The 27158-nt window shown below is 38.1% G+C and overlaps 1 protein-coding gene across 1 annotated transcript; it reads right to left on the bottom strand.

Annotated features, from left to right (window-relative positions):
- Positions 1 to 142: 142 nt before the first annotated feature.
- On the bottom strand, positions 143 to 27128 carry LOC134352280 (bromodomain-containing protein 8-like). Its single transcript, XM_063059570.1, has 10 exons — positions 27114 to 27128; positions 26013 to 26315; positions 24033 to 24126; positions 19985 to 20031; positions 19729 to 19880; positions 14407 to 14496; positions 10966 to 11034; positions 6473 to 6650; positions 1557 to 1635; positions 143 to 254 (listed from the first exon to the last, which is right to left on the bottom strand). The coding sequence occupies exons 1-9, from the start codon at positions 27126 to 27128 to the stop codon at positions 1558 to 1560; spliced, it is 1026 nt and encodes a 341-aa protein (XP_062915640.1). The 3' UTR covers positions 143 to 254; position 1557.
- Between the last annotated feature and the right edge of the window lie 30 nt (positions 27129 to 27158).

Here is a 27158-nt window from a genome sequence, read left to right as displayed (position 1 = left end):
AACAAACAAAAGATGAAATGCAAACAACAGGCAGTTTGTTTACAAATCTGAATCAACTACAATAAGTGATTTCAACTTCATCGAAAATTAAAATTAAGGAACTTTTTTGTTTTGAGGCAAGCACAATAGGTTAACAAAACAGCATTCTGCATTCCTGTGGTTCTTCTGCACCTTGTGATAACTTGTGAGCACTCAGTTCTGTCTCTTCACCCAAGTCGCTCACTCTTTAAGGCTATGCAACATCATGACCATTGCTACAAATAAAACAAAATTCAAAAAACTGCAAAACTCTACAAAACACTTAATTTCAATATTTCCTCCAACAATGTGTTCAACAGCAGGAATACTGTAAATCAAAAAATATATATTAGTTTTTTAAAGTGATTGAAAATGCTGAGGTTATTTAGCTACAAATATTTCTGGCATTAATGTTCTTCAATAACTGTATAGGCTCACAACCCTACTGTGGCACAGTATTCATTATCAACAAAGCATGATTTCAGCAGAAACTAAATATATTGTTCTAGAAACAAAATCATGTGCCCATTTACTCAATAGCTTCATAAATAAATTTAAAATTACAAAAAGTTGTTGGCTACCCGTTTCCCAAATGAAGGTTAAACTGAAAATACTGATGTTATAAGTTAACTCCCTCAAATAAAGAGCGGACATGTTTGAATAAGAGTGGGCACTAAATTTGTTTAATAAAAGTATCCTGACAGGATATCTGAAATAGACAATGTTTTAAATATTGATATATATTTTACAAATTTTGGATATGACTTTTTGCTTATCGTATAGGTACACAAAAGTACATGCAAATTATATAATATACATTTCTGATTGCAATTCCATGTTAAGCCCTACATTCTGATTTTACCGAGGTAGAGTAGGGGTACTGACACACAACTAAATATAAATGACTTCCTTATGCTTCCTCTATAGGAGGCATAACATGAATTATTAATTCATCTTATTTTACAAAAGAAACACACAAAATGCTGAAGGAACTCAGGAGGTCAGGCAGTATCCATGCAAAAGAGTGAACAGTTGAGGTTTTGGGCCTTTCTTCAGAACTGAGAAGGAAGGGGGAAGATGCCAGAATAAAAAGGTGGGGTGGGGAGGGGAGGCTAGCTGGAAGGTGATAGGTGAAGTTAGATGGGTGGGAAAGAAAGAATCTGACAGGAGAGGAGAGTGGACAATGGGAGAAAGGGAAGGAGGATGGGATCCGGGGGAAATAATAGGCAGGTGAGAAGATGTGAAAGTTCATAGTGGGGAATGGAGAAAAGGTGGGGAGAAATAGATATTCATGCCATCCGGCTGGAGGGTACCCAGACAGAATACAAGATGTTGCTCCTCCACCCTGAGGGAGGCCTCATCTTGACACAGGAGGCGGCCATGGATTGACATGTCATAATGGTAATAGGAATTGGAATTAAACGTTTGGCCATTTTAATTTCAACAGCAAATAATTATTTGTGCGTTTTTGTTACTAAGAATGTACAAAATAATAATAAAACATTTGTTTTGCACTAAGCTGCAGCAAAATTCATTACCTCATTTTTGCATGAGATGCAAACTCTTCCAACTGTGGCTTTTGTTACTGTCACCTAGTTCGACTACTTCCAGTATATCCTATACAGGAAAAAGACAACAGTTAATATTACAAGCCCATAACAACTTCTGTAAGATCACGAGAACACAAAATTGCATTAAAATCCACTCAAGGATCAGGTACAATGCTGAGAGGAGTGCAGCATTTTGCTATACACATCATCAAATTTGAACCCAATTCCTACATTCAACATTTTATATCCTTTCTCTTTCTTTGGCTTTTTTTGTGGTATTCACCAGATGTTTCCAAGTTATGTAGCTTTTGGCTGCAGTATTCTCATTCAAAGTTGCCTTTTTCTTGGGACCAAACACGACTTCCTTTCACTTTTTGGATTCCCAGATAACTAATGAGGGAATGACAGATTCTTCTACAGTTGGGGCAGGTAGTGGTCAGCGGGCCAGGTGTGGTTAATTTGAGAGGTGGTGTACTCCCTCCGTAAATTACGCAGAACTCCTGTATTCTTCTGATACATGGCCAGGTGTCTCATTACCACGTGAATGCTTGTTTTCCACTTCAAGAGGTCCCAGGCCAGAGAGTCCCAAGAGCCAGTGGGGATGCTACATTCCTTCAAGGATGCTTTGGGTAAATTCTTGTTTGATTAGACGGTGTAATTGTTATTTTCTTTATAGTTTGATAATTTATGCCTGCTGGTATTTTATATAATTATCTATATATATGTTTCCTAGTAGTCACAGTATGTATATGCAATTGTTCAATGTGTCTCCTAGTGGTTATAGTTCTCTGGAAGCTTCTTAGTGAAACCCTGCTGGTTTCCTTGGCTGCGCAAGTCTAGGGAAGACACATTCTGGTCCTGCCAAACCCGTGAGATTGAGACTGCGCTCCCACCCCAAACCCCAGTTTGTGTGGATGCTTGTAATTTGGATTATGAAACCACATGGGGTACCACTGGGACTCCATGGAAGGTCCTTATTAAGTACTTAATTACCAACTCAATGGTGAAGGTAGAAGGTAAAAGGTAAAAGTAAGTGTATACATGCCAGCCACTGCAAGTGAGCTAAAGTGGTAGCCAACGAGGACGACAAGTACTGTGGTTAACATGCTAGAAATCTCTGTCTCAGTACCTACACTACTGAGCTACAGCTGTTCTAACCAGCCAGTAGACCTCAAACGCAGTCGACATCAATTGGACATGATGATGTTTATTCTAGTATTATTTGCTGTTTCTATATTTTTGCCAATTTTCCCTGCTCACAATGTGCCAAATACTCATAATGTATACTTCCGAGATAATGTATACTTCTCAGGAGGAGCTAGTTTTGCTTCAATTTGCCTCAACTTTATGCTGTGGCAAGGAGTATACATTGTTAAGAATGTTTCTGCAGCTTTAGAAAGGGTAAGCAATGATACTGCTGATGCCCTTGAGAAAAGTAACAATAGAAATTGACACCATGTGTAAAATGGTTCTTCGACAGCCAAGGGCATTATATTTTCTCTTATTAGTTAAGGGCGGAACATGTGCATTTTCTCTTATTAGTTAAGGGCGGAACATGTGCATTTACAGGCAAGGAGTGTTGTACTTACATACCTGACAAGTCTGAAGATATATCTGATTTGGCCAATCATATTCATAAAGAAGCAGCCAAAATACATCAGTCTGATAGATGGGATGTCTTTGACTGAATTTATTTAAGTCTAGGAAGCTAGGGTGATTCAACATTATGAGTCATATTCTTTGTCTTGATAAGTCTTATCATGGTTTACATCATCTTTTTATTATTAATGAGATCATTCAAGCTCACGCTAATCTACCTAACCATGACATAATCCTGTGAACACCCTTTGATATCTTGGAAAGTATTTTGATTATTTTATTTTTAATGTACATTTAAGTTTTTATGCCTCTGAATTTTCAGATGTAATGACTCTAAATGTGTGATTTAGAATCAAAGGGGGGAAATGATTGATTAGACTGTATAATTGTTATTTTATTTGCAGTTTAAGTTTATGCATGCTAGTATTTTATATACTTATCATATAATTATCTATATACATGTAAATGTTCAGTGTGTCCCTTAGTGGTTACAGTTGGGTCTTTTTCTGGAAATTGCTTGGTATTGCATTATTTGAATAGGTGCTATCTGATTGGTTATCTCTTATCAAAATATATTTGAATGGAATGTCTCTTATCTATAGAAGGGTTGAATACACCTTTTAGTCTTTATCTGTTCTTTGCTACTAGACTTTCGCTACTCTTGTTTCCAATTCTTTTTGTTCTATTAGCACTTAATAAAACAATTGTGAAGCAACATACTTTGTGCCACTTTCTTGATTTTCAAAAGAACCTTAAATCAAGTACATTAGAATCCAACATTCTTCATCATTTTCCTATGTCGTAATGTTGTCCAATGACAGAGTTCAGAATAGAGCATCTGTTTTGGGAAACTGGTGTTGGGCGTGCAAGAGGTATGGTTTGTTCAATGTAGCCAAAATGAATGTAACTAGGCTTGAATCAGACTAAGCTCTGTGAGACTATCTCATTTTAAAACGGGATCAGTATCAGAAATTCCCACAAATACACTCAGTAGCCACCTTATTACCCGTAGCTAATAAATTGGCTACTGACTATATGTTTGTGGTCTTCTACTGCTGTAACCCATCCATTTCAAGGTTCAACTTGACCATTCAGAGATGCTTTTCTGCACACCATTGTTGTAACACATGGTTATTTCAGTTCCTGTTACCGTCCTGTCAGCTTGAACCAGTCTGGCCATTCTCCTCTCTCTCGTTAACAAGGTGTTTTCACCCACAGAACTGCCACTCAATGACTGTTTTATATTTTTCACACCATTCTCTGTAAACTCTAGAGATTGTTGTGTGTCAAAATCCCAGGAGATCAGCAGTTTCTGGATACTCAATCCATCCTGTCTACCACCAACAATCATTCCATGGTTCAAGTTACTTAGATCACATATATTCCCCAGCCTGATGTTTGGTTTGAACAACAACTGAACCTCTTGACCATGCCTGCATGCTTTTATGCATTGAGTTGCTGCCACATGATTGGTTGAGATATTTGCATTAACAAGCTGATGTACAGGTAAAGTAGCCACTGAGAGTATGCATTTTGACAGCTGAATACTACCTCTTAGGCTCAGCGAATGATTACATTCTGAAAATCCTTTCAGACATTTTATGATCTTAAAGGAGCATTGTGAGTGTAAATTGCTGATCACCAAGGAAACTGGGATGTAATGTAGAAATTACTTAAACCACGAATATTGAGAGAATTAGCAGCAAAGCACTGGCGATTAATTTCTCCCTCTGATCCTGGATAAGGTGCAGTAACTATAAGTGATAAGGTTCCAGCATTGCAGTGGAAGTTAGATCAACACCAGACCGGTAAATGATTGTACCAAATGCTATTCAGTAGCTGAGAGTGCCAGATAGTATGGTTCAGTTTTTTATTCTGATTGTCAACATATAGGCAAAAGAGACACAGCATCAGTATCAATATTCTCATTAAACAGGAGAGATTATCGAGTTGAATTCACCCTTCAATGGATTAGCTTTGGTAAAATGCTTGCTGTTCTCGGAAATATATTACTACAGCACCACTCAATGGTCAATGCCACATCATGCAGATCCAACTGATAAAGGATTCATTCAGTAGACTGACCGTTATATACATACAGTGCAATGTATTGTGGGATAATGTATTATTTACAGATATACTACACAGTATGACATTTAGTCCCTGATATTATTTCACCGTTCATATAGACCATGTTGATCTCTATCTACTTATGCTGGAAATATATTCCTCCGTTTCCATGGTTAACAAAACTGTTGTGATCTCAGATTTAAAATTAACTCTTATTCCATGGGAGGGTAATCCACAATTCTACCTCTCTTTGCACAAAAATGTCTCCTAAACTCTTACCGAAATGACATGGCTTTAAGTTGTACTAACTATCCCTTCAACAAAAAATGTTTCCTTTTATGATTTTTTTCAAATTCAAGACTTCAATGTCTTGGTACATATGAGAAAAAAATCAATGCCATACTACCATATTAATTTTTAAATTGTTCATTTCAAAAAGAAAAGTACCAATAAAACTGAATAATATATAACTGAACCCTTGGGAGTCCTGATGACCTTAACTCAAATGGACTCTTCACAAAGTAATTTTTCAGGATAACGGCAGCGAATTTTATCACCCATCCGTATCACAAAGTTCTCATTTCTGCATATGTTCACGCCATTATTAAAAGGTTGCATCAGCAGTTCAATACTGAACTGCCATCAGGCAAAATCTGTCAGCTTAATATGGGCTGACCTTGTCTTGGCCATCCTGCATGATAATCTGTAGTGCTGAAAGTGCTTTCCTGTATTTAAACTATGTTCGTATGTTTTTGGATGTCAATGGCTTAATGTAAAGCACAAGTTCTGGTGCATTTTAATTCCAAAAGCTATGGGTACAGACGTGAACGTACTAACCCAGACAATCACCAAGTAAGGAGACACAAGAAGCTGCAAATACTTGTAGAGCTTCACTTTGCTTCAAGAAATGCACCTGACCTATTGGCTAATTGCTAAATGTACCTTCTAAGACGAACATTTTGTTCAGGAATTTAATAAAAAGTGATGGAATGGCATTCACCAAATATTGCATTTTCTCACCAGTAACAGTAATGTAGTATTTTCAGTCAGGTATACTTTAGGATTGTTCACTTTCTTAATAGCTTCTTACAACTTAAGTAAAATAAACAACAAGGCAAATTTATTACTCAACTCGGTTTATCATATTATACTTTAATTCTTTGCTTGAATCTTATTTTAAATAAAACCTCAATAAGGAGTGTTTTATTGGAGAAGGACCTATTGTAGTACAGTACCTGGATCTGTTTTAAGACTTCTCGCTGCATTTCCACTGTTTTGTGAAAAACATCATGGTCGGAGCTATTGTACATTACTGCGTTCTGGAACATCAGCATGATATCCCGCTGGAACTCTGCTGTTGTGCGGATCAGTCCTTTTTTAATATTTCTCTTTATATTGGATAAATCCATTGGTCTGTAATAAAGTAACAATGATTGACTGCAATATAAGGGCACAGTATGATAGAACCCAGAATAGTACAGGCCCTTCGGCCCACAACGTTATGCCGATCCTCAAACCCTGCCTCCCATATAACCCTCACCACCTTAAATTCCTCCATATACCTGTCTAATAGTCTAAATTTCACTACTGTATCTGCCTCCACCACTGACTCAGGCAGTGCATTCCACGCACCAATGACTTTCTGAGTAAAAAACTGTCCTCTAATATCCCCCTTGAACTTCCCACCCCTTATCTTAAAGCCATGTCCTCTTCTATTGAGCAGTGGTGCCCTGGGGAAGAGGCGCTGGCTATCCACTCTATCTATTCCTCTTATTATCTTGTACACCTCTATCATGTCTCCTCTCATCCTCCTTCTCTCCAAAGAGTAAAGCCCCAGCTCCCTTAATCTCTGATCATAGTGCATACTCTCTAAACCAGGCAGCAGCCTGGTAAATCTGCTCTGTACCCTTTCCAATGCTTCCACATCCTTCCTATAGTGACGCGACCAGAACTGGACACAGTACTCCAAGTGTGGCCTACCCAGAGTTTTATACAGCTGCATCATTACGTCGCAACTCTTAAACTCTATCCCTCGACTTATGAAAGCTAGCACCCCATAAGTTTTCTTAACTACCATACCTACCTGTGAGGCAACTTTCAGGGATCTGTGGACATGTACCCCCAGATCCCTCTGCTCTTCCACACTACCAAGTATCCTGCCATTTACTTTGTACCCTTGGAGTTTGTCCTTCCAAAGTGTACCACCTCACACTTCTCCAGGTTGAACTCCATCTGCTACTTCTCAGCCCACTTCTGCATCCTATCAATGTCTCTCTGCAATCTTCGACAATCCTCTACACTATCTACACCACTACCAACCTTTGTGTCGTCTGTAAACTTGCCAACCCACCCTTCTACCCCCACATCCAGGTCGTTAATAAAAAGCATAAAAAGTAAAGGTCCCAGAACAGATCCTTGTGGGACACCACTAGTCACAACCCTCCAATCTGAATCTACTCCCTCCACCATGACCCTCTGCCTTCTGCAGGCAAGCCAATTCTGAATCCACCTGACCAAACTTCCCTGGATCCCATGCCTTCTGACTTTCTGAATAAGCCTACCTTGTCGAATGCCTTACTAAAATCCACGTAGATCACATCCACTGCACTACCCTCATCTATATGCCTGGTCACCTCCTCAAAGAACTCTACTGTATCAGGCTTGTTACGATCTGCCCTTCACAAAGCCATTCTGACTGTACCTGATCAGACCATGATTCTCTAAATGTCCATAGATCCTATCTCTAAGAATCTTTTCCAACAGCTTTCCCACCACAGATGTAAGGCTCACTGGTCTATAATTACCCCGACTATCCCTACTACCTTTTTTGAACAAGGGGACAAGATTCGCCTCCCTCCAATCCTCTGGTACCATTCCCTTGGACAACAAGGACATAAAGATCCTAGCCACAGGCTCAGCAATCTCTTCCCTCGCCTCGTGGAGTAGCCTGGGGAATATTCCGTCAGGTCCCGGGGACTTATCCGTCCTAATGTATTTTAGTAACTCCAACACCTCCTCCCCCTTAATATCAACATGCTCCAGAACATCAACCTCACTCATATTGTCCTCACCTTCATCAAGTTCCCTCTCAATGGTGAAAACTGATTCATTGAGGACCTCACTCACTTCCACAGCCTCCAGGCACATCTTCCCACCTTTATCTCTAATCGGTCCTACCTTCACTCCTGTCATCCTTTTCTTTTTCACATAATTGAAGAATGCCTTGGGGTTTTCCTTTACCCTACTCGCCAAGGCCTTCTCATGCCCCCTTCTTGCTCTTCTCAGCCCCTTCTTAAGTTCCTTTCTTGCTTCCCTATATTTCTCAATAGGCCCATCTGATCCTTGCTTCCTAAACCTCATGTATGCTGCCTTCTTCCACCTGACTAGATTTTCCACCTCACTTGTCACCCATGGTTCCTTCACCCTACCATTCTTTATCTTCCTCACCAGGACAAATTTATCCCTAACATCCTGCAAGAGATCTCTAAACATCGACCACATTTCCATAGTACATTTTCCTGCAAAAACATCATCCCAATTCACACCCGCAAGTTCCAGCCTTATAGCCTCATAATTTGCCCTTCCCCAATTAAAAATTTTCCTGTCCTCTCTGATTCTATCCTTTTCCATGATAATGCTAAAGGCCAAGGAGCGGTGGTCACTGTCCCCCAGATGCTCACCCACTGACGGATCTGTGGCCTGACCCGGTTCATACCTAGTACTAGATCTAGTATGGCATTCCCCCGGTCGGCCTGTTAACATACTGTGACAGGAATCTGCCCTGGACACACTTAACAAACTCTGCCCCATCTAAACCCTTGGAACTAATCAGGTGCCAATCAATATTAGGGAAGTCACCCATGATAACAACCCTGCTATTTTTGCACCTTTCCAAAATCTGCCTCCCAATCTGCTCCTCTGTATCTCTGCTGCTACCAGGGGACCTATAGAATACTCCCAATAGAGTAACTGCTCCCTTCCTGTTCCTGACTTCCACCCATACTGAGTCAAAAGAGGATCTTGACTCAAAAGAGGACCCACCCTTTCTGTAGCTGTAATAGTATCCCTGACCAGTAATGGCACCCCTCCTCCCCTTTTTTCCCCCTTTCTATCCCTTTTTAATTAAAACAATTCTTGGTAGTTTGCATAATTTTATGAAGGGGCACTGAGACTTTTTAGAAAAGCAAGATTTTTAAAAACATCTTAAAAGATGCTGGCTCAACAGCCCTAAGGAAAATAATCTTTGTAAACTGCCATGAGAATGTAGAAATTGTTTCACATTTTCCTTCACACTATTTTGGTTGTTATGTTCTTTTTCTTCAAATCAATTCCCTAATTAAAAGTAGAAACTAAATTTTTGCTGCCCAAATAAAAATACTTTTGATTCCGGGGGGTGGGGGGGAAGCCATTAGATTATCGAGCAGAAGGTGAAATATGAATGCTTAAATTTGCTAATGTTTGCTTTCCAGCAACACAATTCATGATACAGCTATTAAAACGAGTGCAAATTTACAATGTTGGATATTAAAAAACATCAGGGACTTGTTGAAAGGTTACACTAAAATGTAAACAAATGGGGACAGAGTAAAATGGAGTTAATTAAATGTTCTATCCATAAGTGTTCAATGATTTGCTGAGCTTTCAGGCTTAATTTTTAAAAATACAAAAGAAATGCTTTAATGATCAGAAAAATAATGAAAAGAGAAATAGCTTGCAGAACCATCCACATTCTAATGTGGCAAATATTTGGAGAATAATATCACAATTAACCTATAGTTCCTTTAAACCATGATAAGATCTGATGAGGTTTTACCAAGGAATGATATTTCTTATCAATGCTCTAATCGTGCAAAGAAAATTTAAGAACATTTATTTCTATAACACACACAAACAAGAAATACATACCAGAAGCAAATCAGTTGGCTCAACAAATCCAGTTGGCATTAACGGTAGACCGAGCTTCCTCCCATCGCATTCAATGTATCCAAAACCAATTACTTACAGTACCTTTCCAGATTAATGTCATTATTAATGAGTTTTTTTCCTTGGAACTTCATTCGTAGTAAGTAAAATGAATGTTTTAAGTCAAGGGTGGCTTTGTAAAATTTTAGCCCTGATCAATGTGTCTTTTTAAAGAGGTTTTATGACAGCCTTTGCAATTTTTAAAGTTTTAAGTGATGGGATTGCAACCGAGCTACATGTTATCAGAATAGAAAATTGCTAGGTCGCACAATACATGTTTAAAATGGCAAAGAGAGCCTGTATCAAATAAGAGAACTGTTCATAGCTGTTAATTTAAAGTAACCGTGTAAATGAGTTACAATCATGGGGAAGCTTGTCCAAGCTTACTAAATGTCAAGAAAGAATTGTATTTATATTACCAGTGTTCTAGAATTGATTATGCATTGTCTGTGGAAGTAGTAATCTTAAATGACTCGTCGTTTTGTCTGCCTGCAACAATAATCCAAACTAGTTTTAGAGGCAAAACCTTATCCATAGAGCAATAGAGATATGAATTTTTCATTCGTAAATGCTTTTAAGATTTTTTTCTTGGTGATAAACTAACTCAGTGTGAAATCTTAACATGCACTAAGTCTGTCCAATGAGCATGTAATGCATAATTTGATGGCACTTATACAAAATTAATTCACTATTTTGCACTTATTTTCTTCCTCTATAATTTACTTATACCCCCAGCAATGTTATCCTGTTTTCCTTATTCTCTTACCTGTGCACCTGGCTGTGATATCCAGGAACTCGTTCCTCAGTTATTGGATTCAGAAACAAACTAGCAAATCTGCAATTCCAGAATAGATCAGCATAACAAATATACTGGCAGAAAGTTATGTTTCACTCTGCTTTGAACTATGAACAACCATATTATATCATTAATGGATCTTTACCCCAAGTCAGAAAACATATTTTATAACGTCAATGAATATTACACCGAGAAAAACAATGATCCACAATGCAACTCACTAATTCATTCTGTTTTTCTCTTTCTTTTCTCTCCATTAAAGATATTTTTTCCTAGTTCAATTTCTGATTGGAGATGAGCTACATCAGCTAGAAATTTAGCACACACCCCATGCATGATTTTCTGATAAAGTGCAGTTTTTAAAATATGGTTTTGGTGGTGAAGTTCTTGCCAACTGTAAGGATTGTAAACTTACTCCTTCAAGATTATTTGTTTCCTTGTGACTGTTGAACATTTTGTTTTTGTTCTTTTTCTAATCAGACTTGGAGCCAGATTGCAGGTTTCAGATCTCTGAATGTTCCATTAGTTATTTCTATGTTAGTTCAGCTTAGCCAATTTGTCTTCTAATCATGCAAGTTGCCTAAGAATGTTTGGGGTTAAGCCCTGGTATAGAGGGAGTAGAAGGCTGTAAAATATGAAAAGATTAGATATGGCATATCTAATCTGGAGATAGGCTCCCATGGTAGGGGAGCCTAGGGCTAGAGGGCACGACTTCAGAATTGAAGGACGTCCATTTAGAACTGAGATGCGGAGAAATTACTTTAGTCAGAGAGTGGTAAATCTGTGGAATTTGTTGCCACAAGCGGCTGTGGAGGCCAAGTCATTGGGTGTATTTAAGGCAGAGGTAGATAGGTTCTTGATTAGCCAGGACATCAAAGGGTATGGGGTGAAGGCAGGGGAGTGAGGAATTGGATCAGTCTATGATTGAATGACGGAGCAGACTTGATGGGCTGAATGGCCTACTTTTGCTCCTATATCTTATGGTTTTATAGTCTTATAATATTTATTGTATGTATTAACCACATAGGAAACAACATCCCTTGCTATTACATGTGGGTTGCAAAAGGTCCTGTGCATCTCTAGGTGAAATAAGATTGGAAGGGAAGGCATACTGATGTAACATAATTGCCATTTGTAAAAACATTGTAAAATATTCAGTCATTTTTTCTATATTTCCAATGTCATTTCCCACTAACTTTATAAATTTACATATTGTCATATACCCTCATTGATGGGAATAGTGCTACTGATGAAAAGATTTAATTACAACTATTTGATAGACTCATTCCTCTTTAAAATACAGGAATTATAGAGGATAGTGAACAGGAAATTCACAAAAAATACAAACAGTGGCAATTGCAGAAATTATCCTCACTCTAAAGGCAATTTTATATATTTTCACAATTAGACCTTGAAGAGTCAGAACAACTGATCCAGATTTCAACATCTTCAAGTGCAACTTGAGTCTTGTGCTAATAATTATTCAAATAGCAGTCCAAATTTAAAAAGATATGTGTACTCAATGATAAATGTCCACTTATGAGTGCAAAATTGCTTCAGCTTTTGTAAAGGCTCAAAATAAATTTTAACCACTTGTCATACTGGGAAGATGTGTCACACAAAAGCAAAGTGAATGGAGACCCAAACTGAATTATGAAATAGTATGAAGATGGCACACTTGAACAAAGGATAACAAGCGCTGCCAAAATAAAACTGGCCCTCATGAGATAGTACTGAGAAGTTTTGAGAGCACACTCCCTATTAATAATAATACATCACACCGCTCAATCGTAAGGATCTTAGAATCGATATTAAGGAGGAAGGATATTTTATGTAGGAGACAAAATAAGACTTCTATTAATTAGCTCCATAGCTAAAGATCAGAAATGAAGTTGTCAATTAATTTATTGCACATGTTCTTCTTGCTCATATAGCAACCACACAATCTTAATAGAATTGATGGCCTTTTGACACAGTTCTACCTTTGGCTCAATCAGTGTAATAAAAAAGGCACAAGGATCGAGGCTTACAACTGCCATTTTGTAATCTTCTCAGGTGAAAATCAGACAATTAGCTCAGACAATTACTTATCAGCTTATAAATCAATATTATTCAAATTTTAAGGCATCAGGTCACAATGTAAAGACCTGCTGCCTTATAATAGAAACATGGAAAACCCACAGCACAATACAGGCCTTTCGGCCCACAAAGTTGTGCCGAACATGTCCCTACCTTAAAAATTACTAGGGTTACCCACAACCCTCTATTTTTCTAAGCTCCATGTACCTATCCAAAAGTCTCTTAAGAAGTCTTAAAAATACTCTTAAAAGTCTCTTAAAATAATGACCTTTCAAACTGTATATCTTGGGATGCAAGGACACGGAGGAAGTAAGTAGTTAAGGGTCACCCACACACTCCCTTATAAATTGTCTCCATTCTCATTGTGTTGTAAACTACTATCTACAAAGCCCCACAAAAGGATCTTCCAGTACACATCCTTTGAAGAATAAGTTCCATTCACAGAGTGCTTCTCATGAAGTTCCAGCATTCCATAGCACTTCACAATCAATTACGTTTTTTTGAATTGGAATCATTGTTGTAAAGAAGAATGCATAGCAGTCAATTTATACAAAAAGGTCCGAAACAAACTTTACATCAATACACAATACCTTACTTTCCCTTTTCTATTTTCTATTTATGATTTATAATTTAAAATTTTAGTATTTTACTATCGATTTGTAATTCAGGGAGCGCAAAGCGCAGAATCAACTATCACTGTGATAATTGTACGCTCTAGTATCAATTGTTTGGCGACAATAAAGTAAAGATGAAAGAATTATAGGAAACAAGACCTGGAAGTAAAAAGAGTACAAAATACAAGGCTATTAATAATCAAACAATAGCAAATGTTATATGTAGCAAAGCACACTCCAGAGCACAGCAGAACTAAAAAAAATATTGTCTACATTTTGAAATATCAGATGCTTTATGAACCATCCACCTAGATTACCAAGATAGATCCTATAACTGACGTGACTAACCAGCACTGAACTTGCTGGATATGAAATTTTATAAAATTGTCACTTTCATGGTCCTTATGAAGATTCTACACTGGTATCTTTTGTTAAGTAAAGAAATTATGGGATCCACTCAAAAGCATATCTTTGGAAGTGAGGCACTAGGCCAGGGGTTCCCAACTTTTTTTTGTGCCATGGAACCCTACCATTAATCAAAGGGTCCATTGATGCCAGGTTGAGAACCCACACCCTGGACCATCCATAGCCCCACTGAATGGACCAGCTACAAGAACTAAATTGCTTACCTCTCTTACCATGTTTCTTAAACCTTCTTATGGTCTTAAGATGTAAAACACCAATTAAATATTTTTTCAATTTTATTTCTAATTCTGACCTGTGACTGGCTATCTCCTTCCACATGAGCAACACTGTCCTTTTCCAATTCCTCTGAGCTGAAATTTGATCCTGGTCAAATCTCGTGGATCTGATAAAAAAAAACTAGAATGAAAACTACACTGCAAAAGAATTCAATCTGTTATTAATGGGCACATATGTAACATCTCATTTGACTTGTTCTATTTTTTTCTGTTACTTTTCTCCCTTGCCTGCTTGATGCACAATTTGTCACTTGTATGTCAAGAATCTGCACTTTAAACTGTTGACCATAGGCAAATGAATTTTCTCAGCACTAACTTTCACTTCTGTTTGTCTCATCTTGATCTTTGATTAGTTTGTCTTCTCTGGAATTTCTCACCTAACGAGCTTCAGCAATTGACATATTCTGAGATGGAAACTTGATAACTCATAAATCATAGTCAAACAAATTTTATATTTGTATATGAACGTAACCCCAAAATATTTTCTCCTTTCAATTTATCTGACCTTCCATGGAATGCACCAATTGCAACGAAAAGGCAGGTGAGTAGATTTTCACTGTTCTGATCTTGATCTCAGCATGAGAGGTGTTTGAAAGCAGTCTAATGATACATCTTGCAATGAAATTATATATATACACACACACAGATAAACAATAATTTAAAAATACTCAATAATAGGTTGCATTTCAATAGTATGTAAAGGATACAGTGAACTACACTATATAGAATGCCAATAGTATCTGTTTTTTTTAAAAGAACTGATGTTGAAAATCTGGAGCAAAGACAGGAACTTATGCATTCCAGTCAGGAGTTCAGACCTGAACCATCAGTAGCCATTCTCCACTATTTTTGTTGTTGTTTCAATATAAAAGTATTAAGTGAAACTGATTGGTAATCCATTTATGACCTATTTCCAAGCACTGGAATATCACTAATCAAAGGCATTTCTCATTATTAATCTGTTTTCTTCTATTTCTTTCTGATTACTATCCCAATTTACAAAATATTCTACTACTGCCCAGATCTCGCCAAATAAACTCAAATCACAAGATCATTCAAAATATCATCCGGTTGTACCCAACATCAGAAGGATCTATCCTTTAACGGAGTTGAGCATTTCAATCTAACCTAAGACATTATATAACTCCCATAATCAAAGGTGATATAGTTTTCTCTTATTTGTTCAAATTGTGGGATATACTTGGAGGGGACTAAGTTAATAATGCACAGGAGGGCCAACATCACATGTACAACAGCCTAGGTTAAGCTGATCAGTCACTAATTGTACTTTTACAGCAATCATGGTCATTTCTTCTGTTGCCAACAATGAGAGGAATAAATTAATTTGTATAATTTCCCGCCATGGGAAACTAAAGTCATGAGCTTTGGCTTGCTAATTCAATACTAAAGCCACTGTACAACTGTAATGTTAACAGATACTCTTTTAAAGCTTCAATTTTCTTGTGGTCTGCCTAAATCTACTAATTTTCTTTAGCTGCATATTTCTACTTGTATCTTCCAGTGTTCTAATTCCAGGTTGTGCTTTTCCCCTACTTCTCTCATGCAGATGAAAACTACCTTCTGAATTCCTTTCCCAAAATCTCCTCTCCTTGTTTACATTGTCATATAAACACACATCTTTGACTTTGAGTTCTTCTCTCCATCCCTCAATCTCCAGATACAATAACAACATTTAAAAGGTGCTTGTACAGATATTTGGATAGGAAAGGCACATAGAGATAAGGGCCTAATACAGGCAAATGAGGATTAGCATTAAGAGGCATCATGGTCATGTGGGTTGAAAGGGCTTTGTTCATTGCTGTACATTTCTATGATTCAGAGATTCCATGATTCCAGAATATGTCATTAAATTTTCTGCTATTTAAAAGCCTCAGTAAATGGTTTGCAGAATTATTTTATTTGGAGAGTGGTTCATGAATATAGACCATAAGACAAAGGAGCAGAAGTCAGCCATTCGGCCCATCGAGTCTGCTCCGCCATTTTATCATGAGCTGATCCATTCTCCCATTTAGTCCCACTCCCCCGCCTTCTCACCATAACCTTTGATGCCCCGGCTTCTCAGAGACCTATCAATCTCTGCCTTAAATACACCCAATGACCTGGCCTCCACTGCTGCCCGTGGCAACAAATTCCATAGATTCACCACCCTCTGACGAAAAAAATTTCTTCGCATTTCTGTTCTGAATGGGCACCCTTCAATCCTTAAATCATGCCCTCTCATACTAGACTCCCCCATCATGGGAAACAACTTTGCCACATCCGCTCTGTCCATGCCTTTGAACATTCAAAATGTTTCTATGAGGTCTCCCCTCATTCTTCTAAGCTCCAAGGAATACAGTCCAAGAGCGGACAAACGTTCCTCATATGTTAACCCTCTCATTCCCGGAATCATTCTAGTGAATCTTCTCTGTACCCTCTCCAACGTCAGCACATCCTTTCTTAAATAAGGAGACCAAAACTGCCCACAGTACTCCAAGTGAGGTCTCACCAGTGCCTTATAGAGCCTCAACATCACATCCCTGCACCTATACTCTATTCCACTAGAAATGAATGCCAACATTGCATTTGCCTTCTTCACTACCGACTCAACCTGGAGGTTAACTTTAAGGGTATCCTGTACGAGGACTCCCGAGTCTCGTTGCATCTCAGAACTTTGAATTCTTTCCCCATTTAAATAATAGTCTGCCTGTTTATTTCTTCTGCCAAAGTGCATAACCATACACCTTCCAACATTGTATTTCATTTGCCACTGCTTTGCCCATTCTTCCAATCTATCCAAGTCTCTCTGCAGACTCTCCATTTCCGCAGCACTACCGGCCCCTCCGCCTATCTTCGTATCGTCAGCAAACTTAGCCACAAAGCCATCTATTCCATGATCCAAATCGTTGATGTACAATGTAAAAAGAAGCGGCCCCAACACGGACCCCTGTGGAACACCACTGGTAACCGGCAGTCAACCAGAATAGGATCCCTTTATGCCCACTCTGTTTCCTGCCAATCAGCCAACGCTCTATTCACGTATGTAACTTTCCCGTAATTCCATGGGCTCTTATCTTGTTAAGTAACCTCATGTGTGGCACCTTGTCAAAGACCCTCTGAAAATCCAAGTATACAACATCCACTGCATCTCCCTTGTCTAGCCTACTTGTAATTTCCTCAAAAAATTGTAATAGGTTTGTCAGGCAGGATTTTCCTTTAAGGAATTCATGCTGAGTTCTGCCTATCTTGTCATATGCCTTCAGGTACTCTGTAACCTCATCCTTGACAATCGACTCCAACAACTTCCCAACCACCGATGTCAAGCTAACAGGTCTATAATTTCCTTTTTGCTTCCTTGCCCCCTTCTTAAATAGCAGAGTGACATTTGCAATCTTCTAGTCCTCCGGAACCATGCCAGAATCTATCGACTTTTGAAAGATCATCGCTAATGCCTCCGCAATCTCCACAGCTACTTCCTTCAGAACACGTGGGTGCATTCCATCTGGTCCTGGAGATTTATCTACCTTTAAACTATTCAGCTTCTGGCGTACTTTCTCTGTTGTAATTGTGACTGTGCACACTTCTCTTCCCTGCCACCCTTGAGTGTCCGGTATACTGCTGATGTCTTCCTCAGTGAAGACTGATACAAAATACTCGTTCAGTTCCTTTGCCATCTCCTCATCTCCCATTACAATTTCTCCAGCATCATTTTCTATCGGTCCTATATATGCCCTCACCTGTCTTTTACTCTTTATATACTTGAAAAAGCATTTAGTATCCTCTTTGATATTATTTGCTAGATTCCTTTCATAGTTAATCTTTTCCCTCTTAATGACCTTCTTAGTTTCCTTTTGTAAGGTTTTAAAAACTTTCCAATCGTTTGTCTTCCCACTAATTTTTGCTTCCTTGTATGCCCTCTCCTTTGCTTTAACTTTGGCTTTGACTTCTCTTGTCAGCCATGGTTGCATCCTTTTCCCACTCAAAAATTTCTTCTTTTTTGGAATATACCTGTCTTGCACCTTCCTCATTTCTCGCATAAACTCAAGCCACTGCTGCTCTGTCGTCCTTCCCGCCAGTGTCCCTTTCCAGTCAACTTTGGCCAGTTCCTCTTTCATGCCACTGTAATTTCCTTTACTCTACTGAAATACTGACACATCAGATTTCGGCTTCTCTTTTTCAAATTTCACAGTGAACTCAATCATGTTATGATTACTGCCTCCTAAGGGTTCCTTCACCTCAATCTCTCTAATCACCTCCGGTTCATTACACAATACCCAATCCAGTACAGCCGATCCCCTAGTGGGCTCAACAACAAGCTGTTCTAAAAAGCCATCTCGCAGACATTCTACAAATTCTCTCTCTTGAGATCCAGTGCCGACCTGATTTTCGCAATCCACTCGCATGATAAAATCCCCCACGATTATCATAACACTGCCCTTCTGACAAGCCTTTTCTATTTCCTGTTGTAATTTGTAGTCCACATCACTGCAGCTGTTTGGAGGCCTATAAATAACTGCCATCAGGGTCCTTTTACCCCTGCGATTTCTTAGCTCAACCCATAAAGATTCTGCACCTTCCGATCCTATATCACCTCTTTCTAATGATTTAATATCATTTCTTACCAATAAAGTCACACCACCCCCTCTGCCTACCTTCCTATCCTTCCGATACACCGTGTATCCTTGGACGTTCAGCTCCCAGAGACATGCATCCTTTAGCCACGTCTCAGTGATGGCCACAATATCATACCTGCCAATTTGTAGCTGTACGACAAGGTCATCCACCTTATTCCTTATGCTACGTGCATTTAAGACCAGTATTTGGTACTTTTCGCTTTGATTTCACTGCAACTTTATTGCACTGCAACTCATCCCAATGGCTACAAATTTGCCCCATCACCTGCCTGTCTTTCCTGACATCTTTACTGCTCACTATCTTAGATTTATTTCTGTTTTCCCCTTCCTCCACTCTGTCAATATATGTCATTAACTGGGTGAGGGAATGAGCTTCCTACGGTATTCAGCGCATCAGTTTATTGTTCTGACATTTTTGTAAGATACATTTTTCGGAATATATATCACAGTATATGCATGAAAGGTGAAGTGACTTGAAGTTGCTCTTACAGTAAGAAAATCCTAGACGTTATTGTAGTTAGATGTTTGGTAGATTTGACACTGTACCATACATGCAGATTATTTTAGAGGGTTACTATGCAAATTCTCATTAAGGGATATGAAACTCTTGAATCTTATTTACATTTCATATATTTCAAGTCAATGACTAAATGGCTGAATTTTATAAAACTCAGCATATTCTCATAGATATTTTTGGATACATACAGCTGGGAGGATGTGTGACTGCTTGCTGCTGACTCATCCAAGACCAAGAACTGCTCGGAACTGAAGCTAACACCACTCTCAGAGAGAGACAGTTCTATGTCAAATTCTGAAAGGTCAACATCACAAAACTCTTCTTCACTGGTGGTTTCTTCCTAAAATTTGTCAAAATATCACAGAAAATATTATTTCATGGCTTCTTGCATCAGTGATGAACTTCACAATGTTCTTTTTACTAAAATTTATGTTGAGACCATACCTCCTGCAGACTGTCTCTCATTGTGTTGTATTCTACCTCAGATATCTCTGAAATATGAAGATAAAGTCAACATTCTTTAGATGGAAAATATTCTAATCGTAAAGCTTTAGTGGTCACATTTCAGGTCTAGCAACCCAATGTATTGAACAGATACTAGGAAAAAAGTTCTGAGGAACAGGATTAGTGAATACTTTGAAAGCAGGGACTAATCAAAGACATGTTTGTCAAGGGCAGATCCTATCAGATAAATTCTTTGAAGAGGTAGCAGTGTGTATCGATGAGGGCAGGGCAGTAGATATCATTTACATGGACTTTGTTAAAGTCTTTGACAAGGGCCTACAGGATCCATGGTACATTGGCTAAGAAATGTGCAGCAGAGGACGAAGGTAGAGAATGTTTTTTCAAATTGGATGCTGGCGTATATGAAGGATCGGTGCAGGGACCCTTGGTGTTTGTAAAATACAATAATTATTTGGAATCAGAATTCAGAATTAGGTTTTTTTATCACCGGCATGTGTTGTGAAATTTGTTAACTTAGAAGCAGCAGTTCAATGCAATACATAATATAGAAAAATAAAATAATAATAAGTAAATCAATTACAGTATACATATATTGAATAGATTAAAAATTGTGCAAAAAACCTAAATATATATTAAAGAAGTGAGGTAGTGTCCAAGGGTTCGATGTCCATTTAGGAATCAGATAGCAGAGGAGACTAAGCTGTTCCTGAATCGCTGAGTGTGTGCCTTCAGACTTCTGTACCTCTTATCTGATGGTAACAGTGAGAAAAGGGCATGCCCTGGGTACTGGAGGTCCTTAATAATGGACGTTGCCTTTCTGAGACACCGCTCCTTGAAGATATCCTGGGTACTTTTGTAGGCTGGTACCCAAGATGGAATGGCCTAAATTTACAACCCTCTGCAGCTTCTTTCGGTCCTGTGCAGTAGCCACTCACTCCCCAATACCAGACAGTGATGCAGCCTGTCAGAATGCTCTCTATGGTACATCTATAGAAGTTTTTGAGTGTATTTGTTGACATACCAAATCTCTTCAAAGTCCTAATGAAGTATAGTCACTGATGTGGATATGGGAGGCAAAATTAATAAGGGTGTGGATATTACTTAATTAGTGTAGTTGTTGATAGCATGGAAGTTAATCTAGGACTGTAGAGGTATCAATGTTTTGGTGAAAAAGGCTAAAGGATGACAGATGGAGTTTTATCCAGATAAATGTGACGTCATACATTTTTGAAGTACTAATGAATTGATCCACTTGATCTGAAACAGGAGTGTGTGGGCCATGGCAGTCAAAGCTTAATCTGGGCATGGCACCTGATGATGATGAATGAGACTAGGACATACATAATGAATGGTAAGTCTTATGGAGCATTGAGGAACAGAGGCACTTCAAAATACAAGTCCATATATCCTTGAAGGTGGTAACACAGGTAGACAATGTAGTTAGGAAGGTATACAGGATATTGGCCTTTAATAGCCAGGCACTGAATACAGAAGGAGGGAGGCATTCCCTCAACTTTATAAAACTTTGGCCAAATGTCAGCTGGAGTACTTCATACAGTTCTGGCCACGAAGGTATGGGATGATGTAATTTTGCAGAGAAGGTACAGAGGAAATTCACCAGGATATTGTCTGGGATAGAGAAATTCAGTACTGAAGAGAGACAAGACATGCTAGAGTTTTTCTCTCTGGAAGCTAAAAGGTTAAGAGGAAATATGACTGAGGAATATAAAATCACGAGGGTATAGCTAGGGTAGACTGCGAGCAACTTTTCCTCAGTTAGATGAAACTAGAGGACACAGGTTTGGAGTAAGGGAGAAGATATTCAGAAGGGTTCAGAAGGGTTAAGAAGGGAATTTTCTCTACCCAGATTGTGGGAAATACCTGGAATGCACTGTTTGACAGAGTGCTTAATACTGGATCACTGACAGCATTTTAGAAGTGTCCAGATGAACACTTCAGTTGTTAAGGTATAGAGGGCTATGCACAAGTACAAGGTGATGAGGTTAAATGAAGGTTGTCCACTCGTCAGCATGGACAATATGTATCAACTGGCCTGTTTCCATGCCGTACAATTCTATGAACTCATGCATGCAACTGCAAAGGTATAATTGGCTCAGGACTCGGGTAGAGAGAGGAAGAAAAATATCTCAAAAAATCCTACTTATATTTGTTATCTTCCAACATTTTGTGGAAAATGCAATTATGAAAATATCATATGAAATTAGATAACACCAAGAATTGTCAAGCAGCCTGCAGTTATACCCATACCATGAATGGCCATTTACTGTTGTCTCCTGTGGAATCTTGCACCAACAAGAAACAACACTTTCAAGAGAAATGGGGAAAAGGATGGTTCATTATTGTGGAAATAACCGGTAGTGATCTCAATAGAATAAAAGAAACTATGGGCTAGATCCTGTTCTCTGATTCAAAGGCCAAATCTAACAGCTTGTTCTGCTAGTGTGTGTAGAATCTAGTGGCACAATTCCCTCCTGCTAGGATTTTCAGATCCTATGGCCAATGAGACCTATTAATTTCATTGAAGATTATAAAGGTGCAGATTTAAGAGGTAGAGAGGAAGTAAAGTTAATTTTTTTAAATTAGTTTTATTTTAATATTTGTATATTACTTATTGTTTTTTGTTTTAATTACAATGTAAAAATATTAAAATCCATTTCAGACGTTACACCTTGTAAAGCCCTGGCATTGCTGATTGTCAGGTCACATTCAAATGCAGCCCTCTTCAGTTCTGAAGGTCCTGTCATGGCTAAAGATTGTGGAGAGCAGAGAGATGAGCCTTCCACACCCAGCCTGGGGTGAACCACATTTGTACACAATATGCCTGCATAGATAATTATTTTGAAATGCATTGATGCTTCATGTGAAATGACACTGGATTTCCACCTACAGCGTATCAGCACTAGAAATAGAATACTTAACTACTTCAGACCACCAATATTCTGATGTCATGTATAATATTTTAATGCAGAACAAAGTTCTAACTGAAATGCTATGACAACCTATTTCACCCCCTCAAGATCAGATGTGCATTCCTATAGTATGACATTTCACTATCAGGCACCATTATTCGTCCCTCCATTTGAAACTGCAGATTTTGTAATAACTTGTGTCAAATTCGGCCAGTTTTTCTTGTTAACTACACTCTACAGATTCCTGCATTGAAATTTCTCAAATATATTTGAGATCTTGGGAGTTAGCACAGATATATAAGGTTTGCTGTATCAGTATGATGTCTAGAGAAACAAAATCATCAATAATGCCTGTTGCTCCAATGATGCTTTTAAATTGATTCCTGAAATTAATACAAGGAAGCAGGCAATGAATAACTGTCACTCAAAGTCTGTCCTTGCACAGATTATATTCAGTTTATGACTCTATTTGTGCATTTAATCTTGAGTTCTAAGGGAACCAAAGTAAGTGAAAGGTACTTGAGAATGCTGAAGAATATTTTGCATTGCTAGTACCTACTACTTACCTCTCTAATCCTTCACTAAGTTGTCAACTAAGGAGAATTACATATATGCAGCAATTATGATGGTGCCAATAATTTTCAAATGCTTTCTCAGGTAGAATTACTCACTACTTGAAAAAAGATTTCAATTAATACAATTATACAATATCTATTCATTTGATATACTGTACAGCAAGTTTCTAGCTCACAGTACAGCTTCAAATATAAAGCCACATATTTAGTTTTAAATCATTCTACCAGATCATCGGGAGACAATAATAAAAGTAGATTGTGGTATTTTGAGATCTGATATTGACAATAAAGTTGCTGAATAAAAAAAAAAGTTTAGTAGACAGTGCCACTCCTAATTGGAGATGTGGGAGAACCAATTATTAATACAGATTCTGAACAATTTAAGAACAGTAAAGAATATGAAAGTTAGATAAAAATGAAGCAATAGAAGAGGATATTTGTCCTGTAAAACATATATAATTGTCTCTGTAAAATATGAAAGTAAAGGATTTTTTTTTGGAAAGTCTTCCGGTGGGCACTTACCCATTTGTTCATTCCCTGCAATATTGTGTTGTGTTTCTAGAAGTGGATTGCCCTTTGGATAAAGTGCAAGATAACTGCAGTTGCCCTCAAAGCACTAGACAAACAAGAAATTGAAAGCCATGGAATTAACAATATTTGCTACTTATAAGTTCTTATAATCAAATATGAAGGTAAAGTATTAATTTTTCAGTAACTATTTTGACTAGTCACTGCTGTTCCCAAGAACATAAACACTACCTTCAGCTACCACAATTTTCGGAATGGCATTCAATGTTCATAATGTGTTCAGCGCTGGCTTGCAGATCTTCATTCAACCTACAAGGGTGATCTAAACTTCTAGTTGTCTGCCATTTCAATTCTCCATTCTCAACAAACTCTACTCTCTCTATATTTGGCCTTTTATCCTTATCCTGTTCCAAGGAAGCCTAACATAAACTCAAGGATTCTGACTAGGGACAGCTCCCTTGATTGAGAATTTGAATTCAATAATTCTCCATAGTAAGCCTTTCCAATTTGTATTAGAACTGGCCTGGACACTGCTTTGAAGAAATTTAATGTCTTGTGATTTTTTTTCCTTGATTCTCATTGGCTTCAGTTTCATAGGTGCTCCTTGACATAAAATAATTCAGGTATTCTTGTCCATGCAAGCACCCAAGGGAGCAATCCAATTAAACCTATTTCCCTCTTCCTTCACCTCTCCAACTAATTCTTTCTTACACCTGCCCATCAATTCTCCTTCACCTCCAGAATTCCGTTTTTTTGTCCAAATCTGGACTGAAGTTGTAATGGGGACTGAATTAACTAACCAACCATTGGTGAGCATGTTACGCATGATCTGATAGCATGGGCATTGACACCTTGCATCACTTTACATATAACTGAACATAGACTGATAGAGCATTAGTTCACACTGGACTTCTGGAACTGCCTATGTTTTCAATTATTCACAATGCTGGACACATGCCAATATTGTAATTGTATTGCAGTGGTTAGTTCTATACTATAAATTCTCAGTACTGGAATGTTGCTGAATAGTCTTTGCTGTACCTAATGCTTACACTTGTTCCTTGTTATCATGTGATGCGAACTTAATTTGCTGGAGACTAACCTTTCTGATGAAGGAAATCTCACAATGAAGCCAAGGTGAATCATTCTCTTGACACTTCCATCTGAAGCTCATTACAAATGTCTGAGTCTCGACTTCGGCAGTATTATTATGATTGAGTCAACATAGTTTTATGGAAGTGAAATGTATTTTAAAAGACTTCAAGGCTTTATTGAGATTGTAACTAGCAAGATGAATAAAGATGAAGCAGTCAATGTGACTAATTAATTACTTACTGTACTTATTATGATAGAGAAGAATGCCACTTGGCCCATGAGGTCCACATTCCCATTCTCCAGCAGAGCAACCCCATCAGTCCTGTTCCCTCTCTGCTTATTTCCCAATATCCCTGCTACCTATTCTCCCTCGTCTTTGACATTTTGCCACCTGCATGTACTAAAGCAGGGGTTCCCAACCTTATCTATGCCATAGACCCCTACTATTAAACGAGGGGTCTGTGGACCCCAGGCTGGGAAATCCCTGCACTAAAGAGACAATCACAAGTTAAACTACCTACCAGTGCATCTTTGGAATGAGGGCATCAGACAGAAAACCCTGCAGTCATGGGGAAAATGTAGAAATTCCACAAAGGCAGCACACAAAGTCAGGATCGAAACTACGTCCATAGAATTACGAAGCAGCAATGTGATCATACCCTTTGATCCTTTTGTTTTTTCAAAAGGTCTATGATAAAGGGGGATTACACCAGAAATTATAAAGCAAATTTAGAGTGCACAGTATTCAGGGTAATGACTGGAATGCAGAAAGGATTTACAAACATAAAACAGAGATTAAGAATATAAATGAGTTATATTTGGCTTGGGTGGCTGTAAACATAGGTTCAATATTTTACATCCAAAGCATTAATATCTTACCTTCACCAGATCTAAGTACACTTTCTCCGAGTCAATTTTTCTTGCTTCAACTTGCTCCTGGGAATACTCTACGCTCTTAAAATGTTCTGACTCCTCTTTCCCTAAAGGTTCCAGGCACATTTCCATTTTCTCACAATGTTCTGTCTGGACTTTAAAAATGTCATTACTCCCTTGATCCTCGCCTACTGATCCATGCTTTTCTATCTTACTTTCAGACTTCATTCCCAGGATCTGTCTGTAAATTTCTTTCTGTATTTCAATTTCTTGTTCCTCTTTAGCAATATCAGTCTCCACCTCCAAAGCCTATGGAAAGAAGTATGTACGAAATAAACTTCTGAAACTCACTAGTTAGCAATATACTTTCTTGAATACTTGAGAAGTCAATTACACATTATAATTACATAGATTGAAAATTCTAACAGTTTTCTACAGCTAAACCATAATTGTCATCTCATTATGACAGTTACATAAGTAAATCTGAACATTTAGACTGATTTTCTACGTTAAATATTTTTTCATCTAAAAGCAAGGCAGAATGGTGATGAGTAATGATCACATTCCCAATTCAATTATCTCAAGTTAGAATGCTGAGGTCTCTACAGATAAAAAAATAACTACAGGGTGAGGCTCCCATTTCTCAAATCAAGTCCTGCTCAAAGTATCACTGTGGCATTTCTCACAGTAGGTACATCACTATTTTTTGAATCTGTATCAGTTTTGCAGAGTTTGCACCCATTCAAACGACAATTCCTTTCCTCCCACAGATGCTGCTCACCCACTGAGTTCCTGTAACTTATTGTTGTCTTCAGTAATTAATACGCTCATCTATTCTCAAATTTGATTCTTTCCACAAAATAACACATGGCATATTTTTTATTGCAGTATTTATCACCAGTATAAATTGTGAACAATAGTGATCCTAGCAGGGTCCTTGTGGAAGAATACTAGCCTTGCTAGCAACCCGTTCCACCATTTGTTCACAACTCAGTCTCCTCTGATTTTTTTCAGGAAACTTATCAAAAGCCATTTGAAAACCTAGTAAAATTCCATCAAATTCAATATCATTATTTACTTGTACTTTTACCACTTCACAATACTCACTCCAATCACTGGCATTTTACAAAAGAGTAGACAAAGTTACCTCAT

The sequence above is a fragment of the Mobula hypostoma genome, chromosome 9 (genome assembly GCF_963921235.1).
Source record: "Mobula hypostoma chromosome 9, sMobHyp1.1, whole genome shotgun sequence".
In the NCBI taxonomy this organism is placed as follows: domain Eukaryota; kingdom Metazoa; phylum Chordata; class Chondrichthyes; order Myliobatiformes; family Myliobatidae; genus Mobula; species Mobula hypostoma.
The sequence above is the reverse complement of the archived record's forward strand: the minus strand, read 5'-3'. Positions and strand labels throughout refer to the sequence as shown.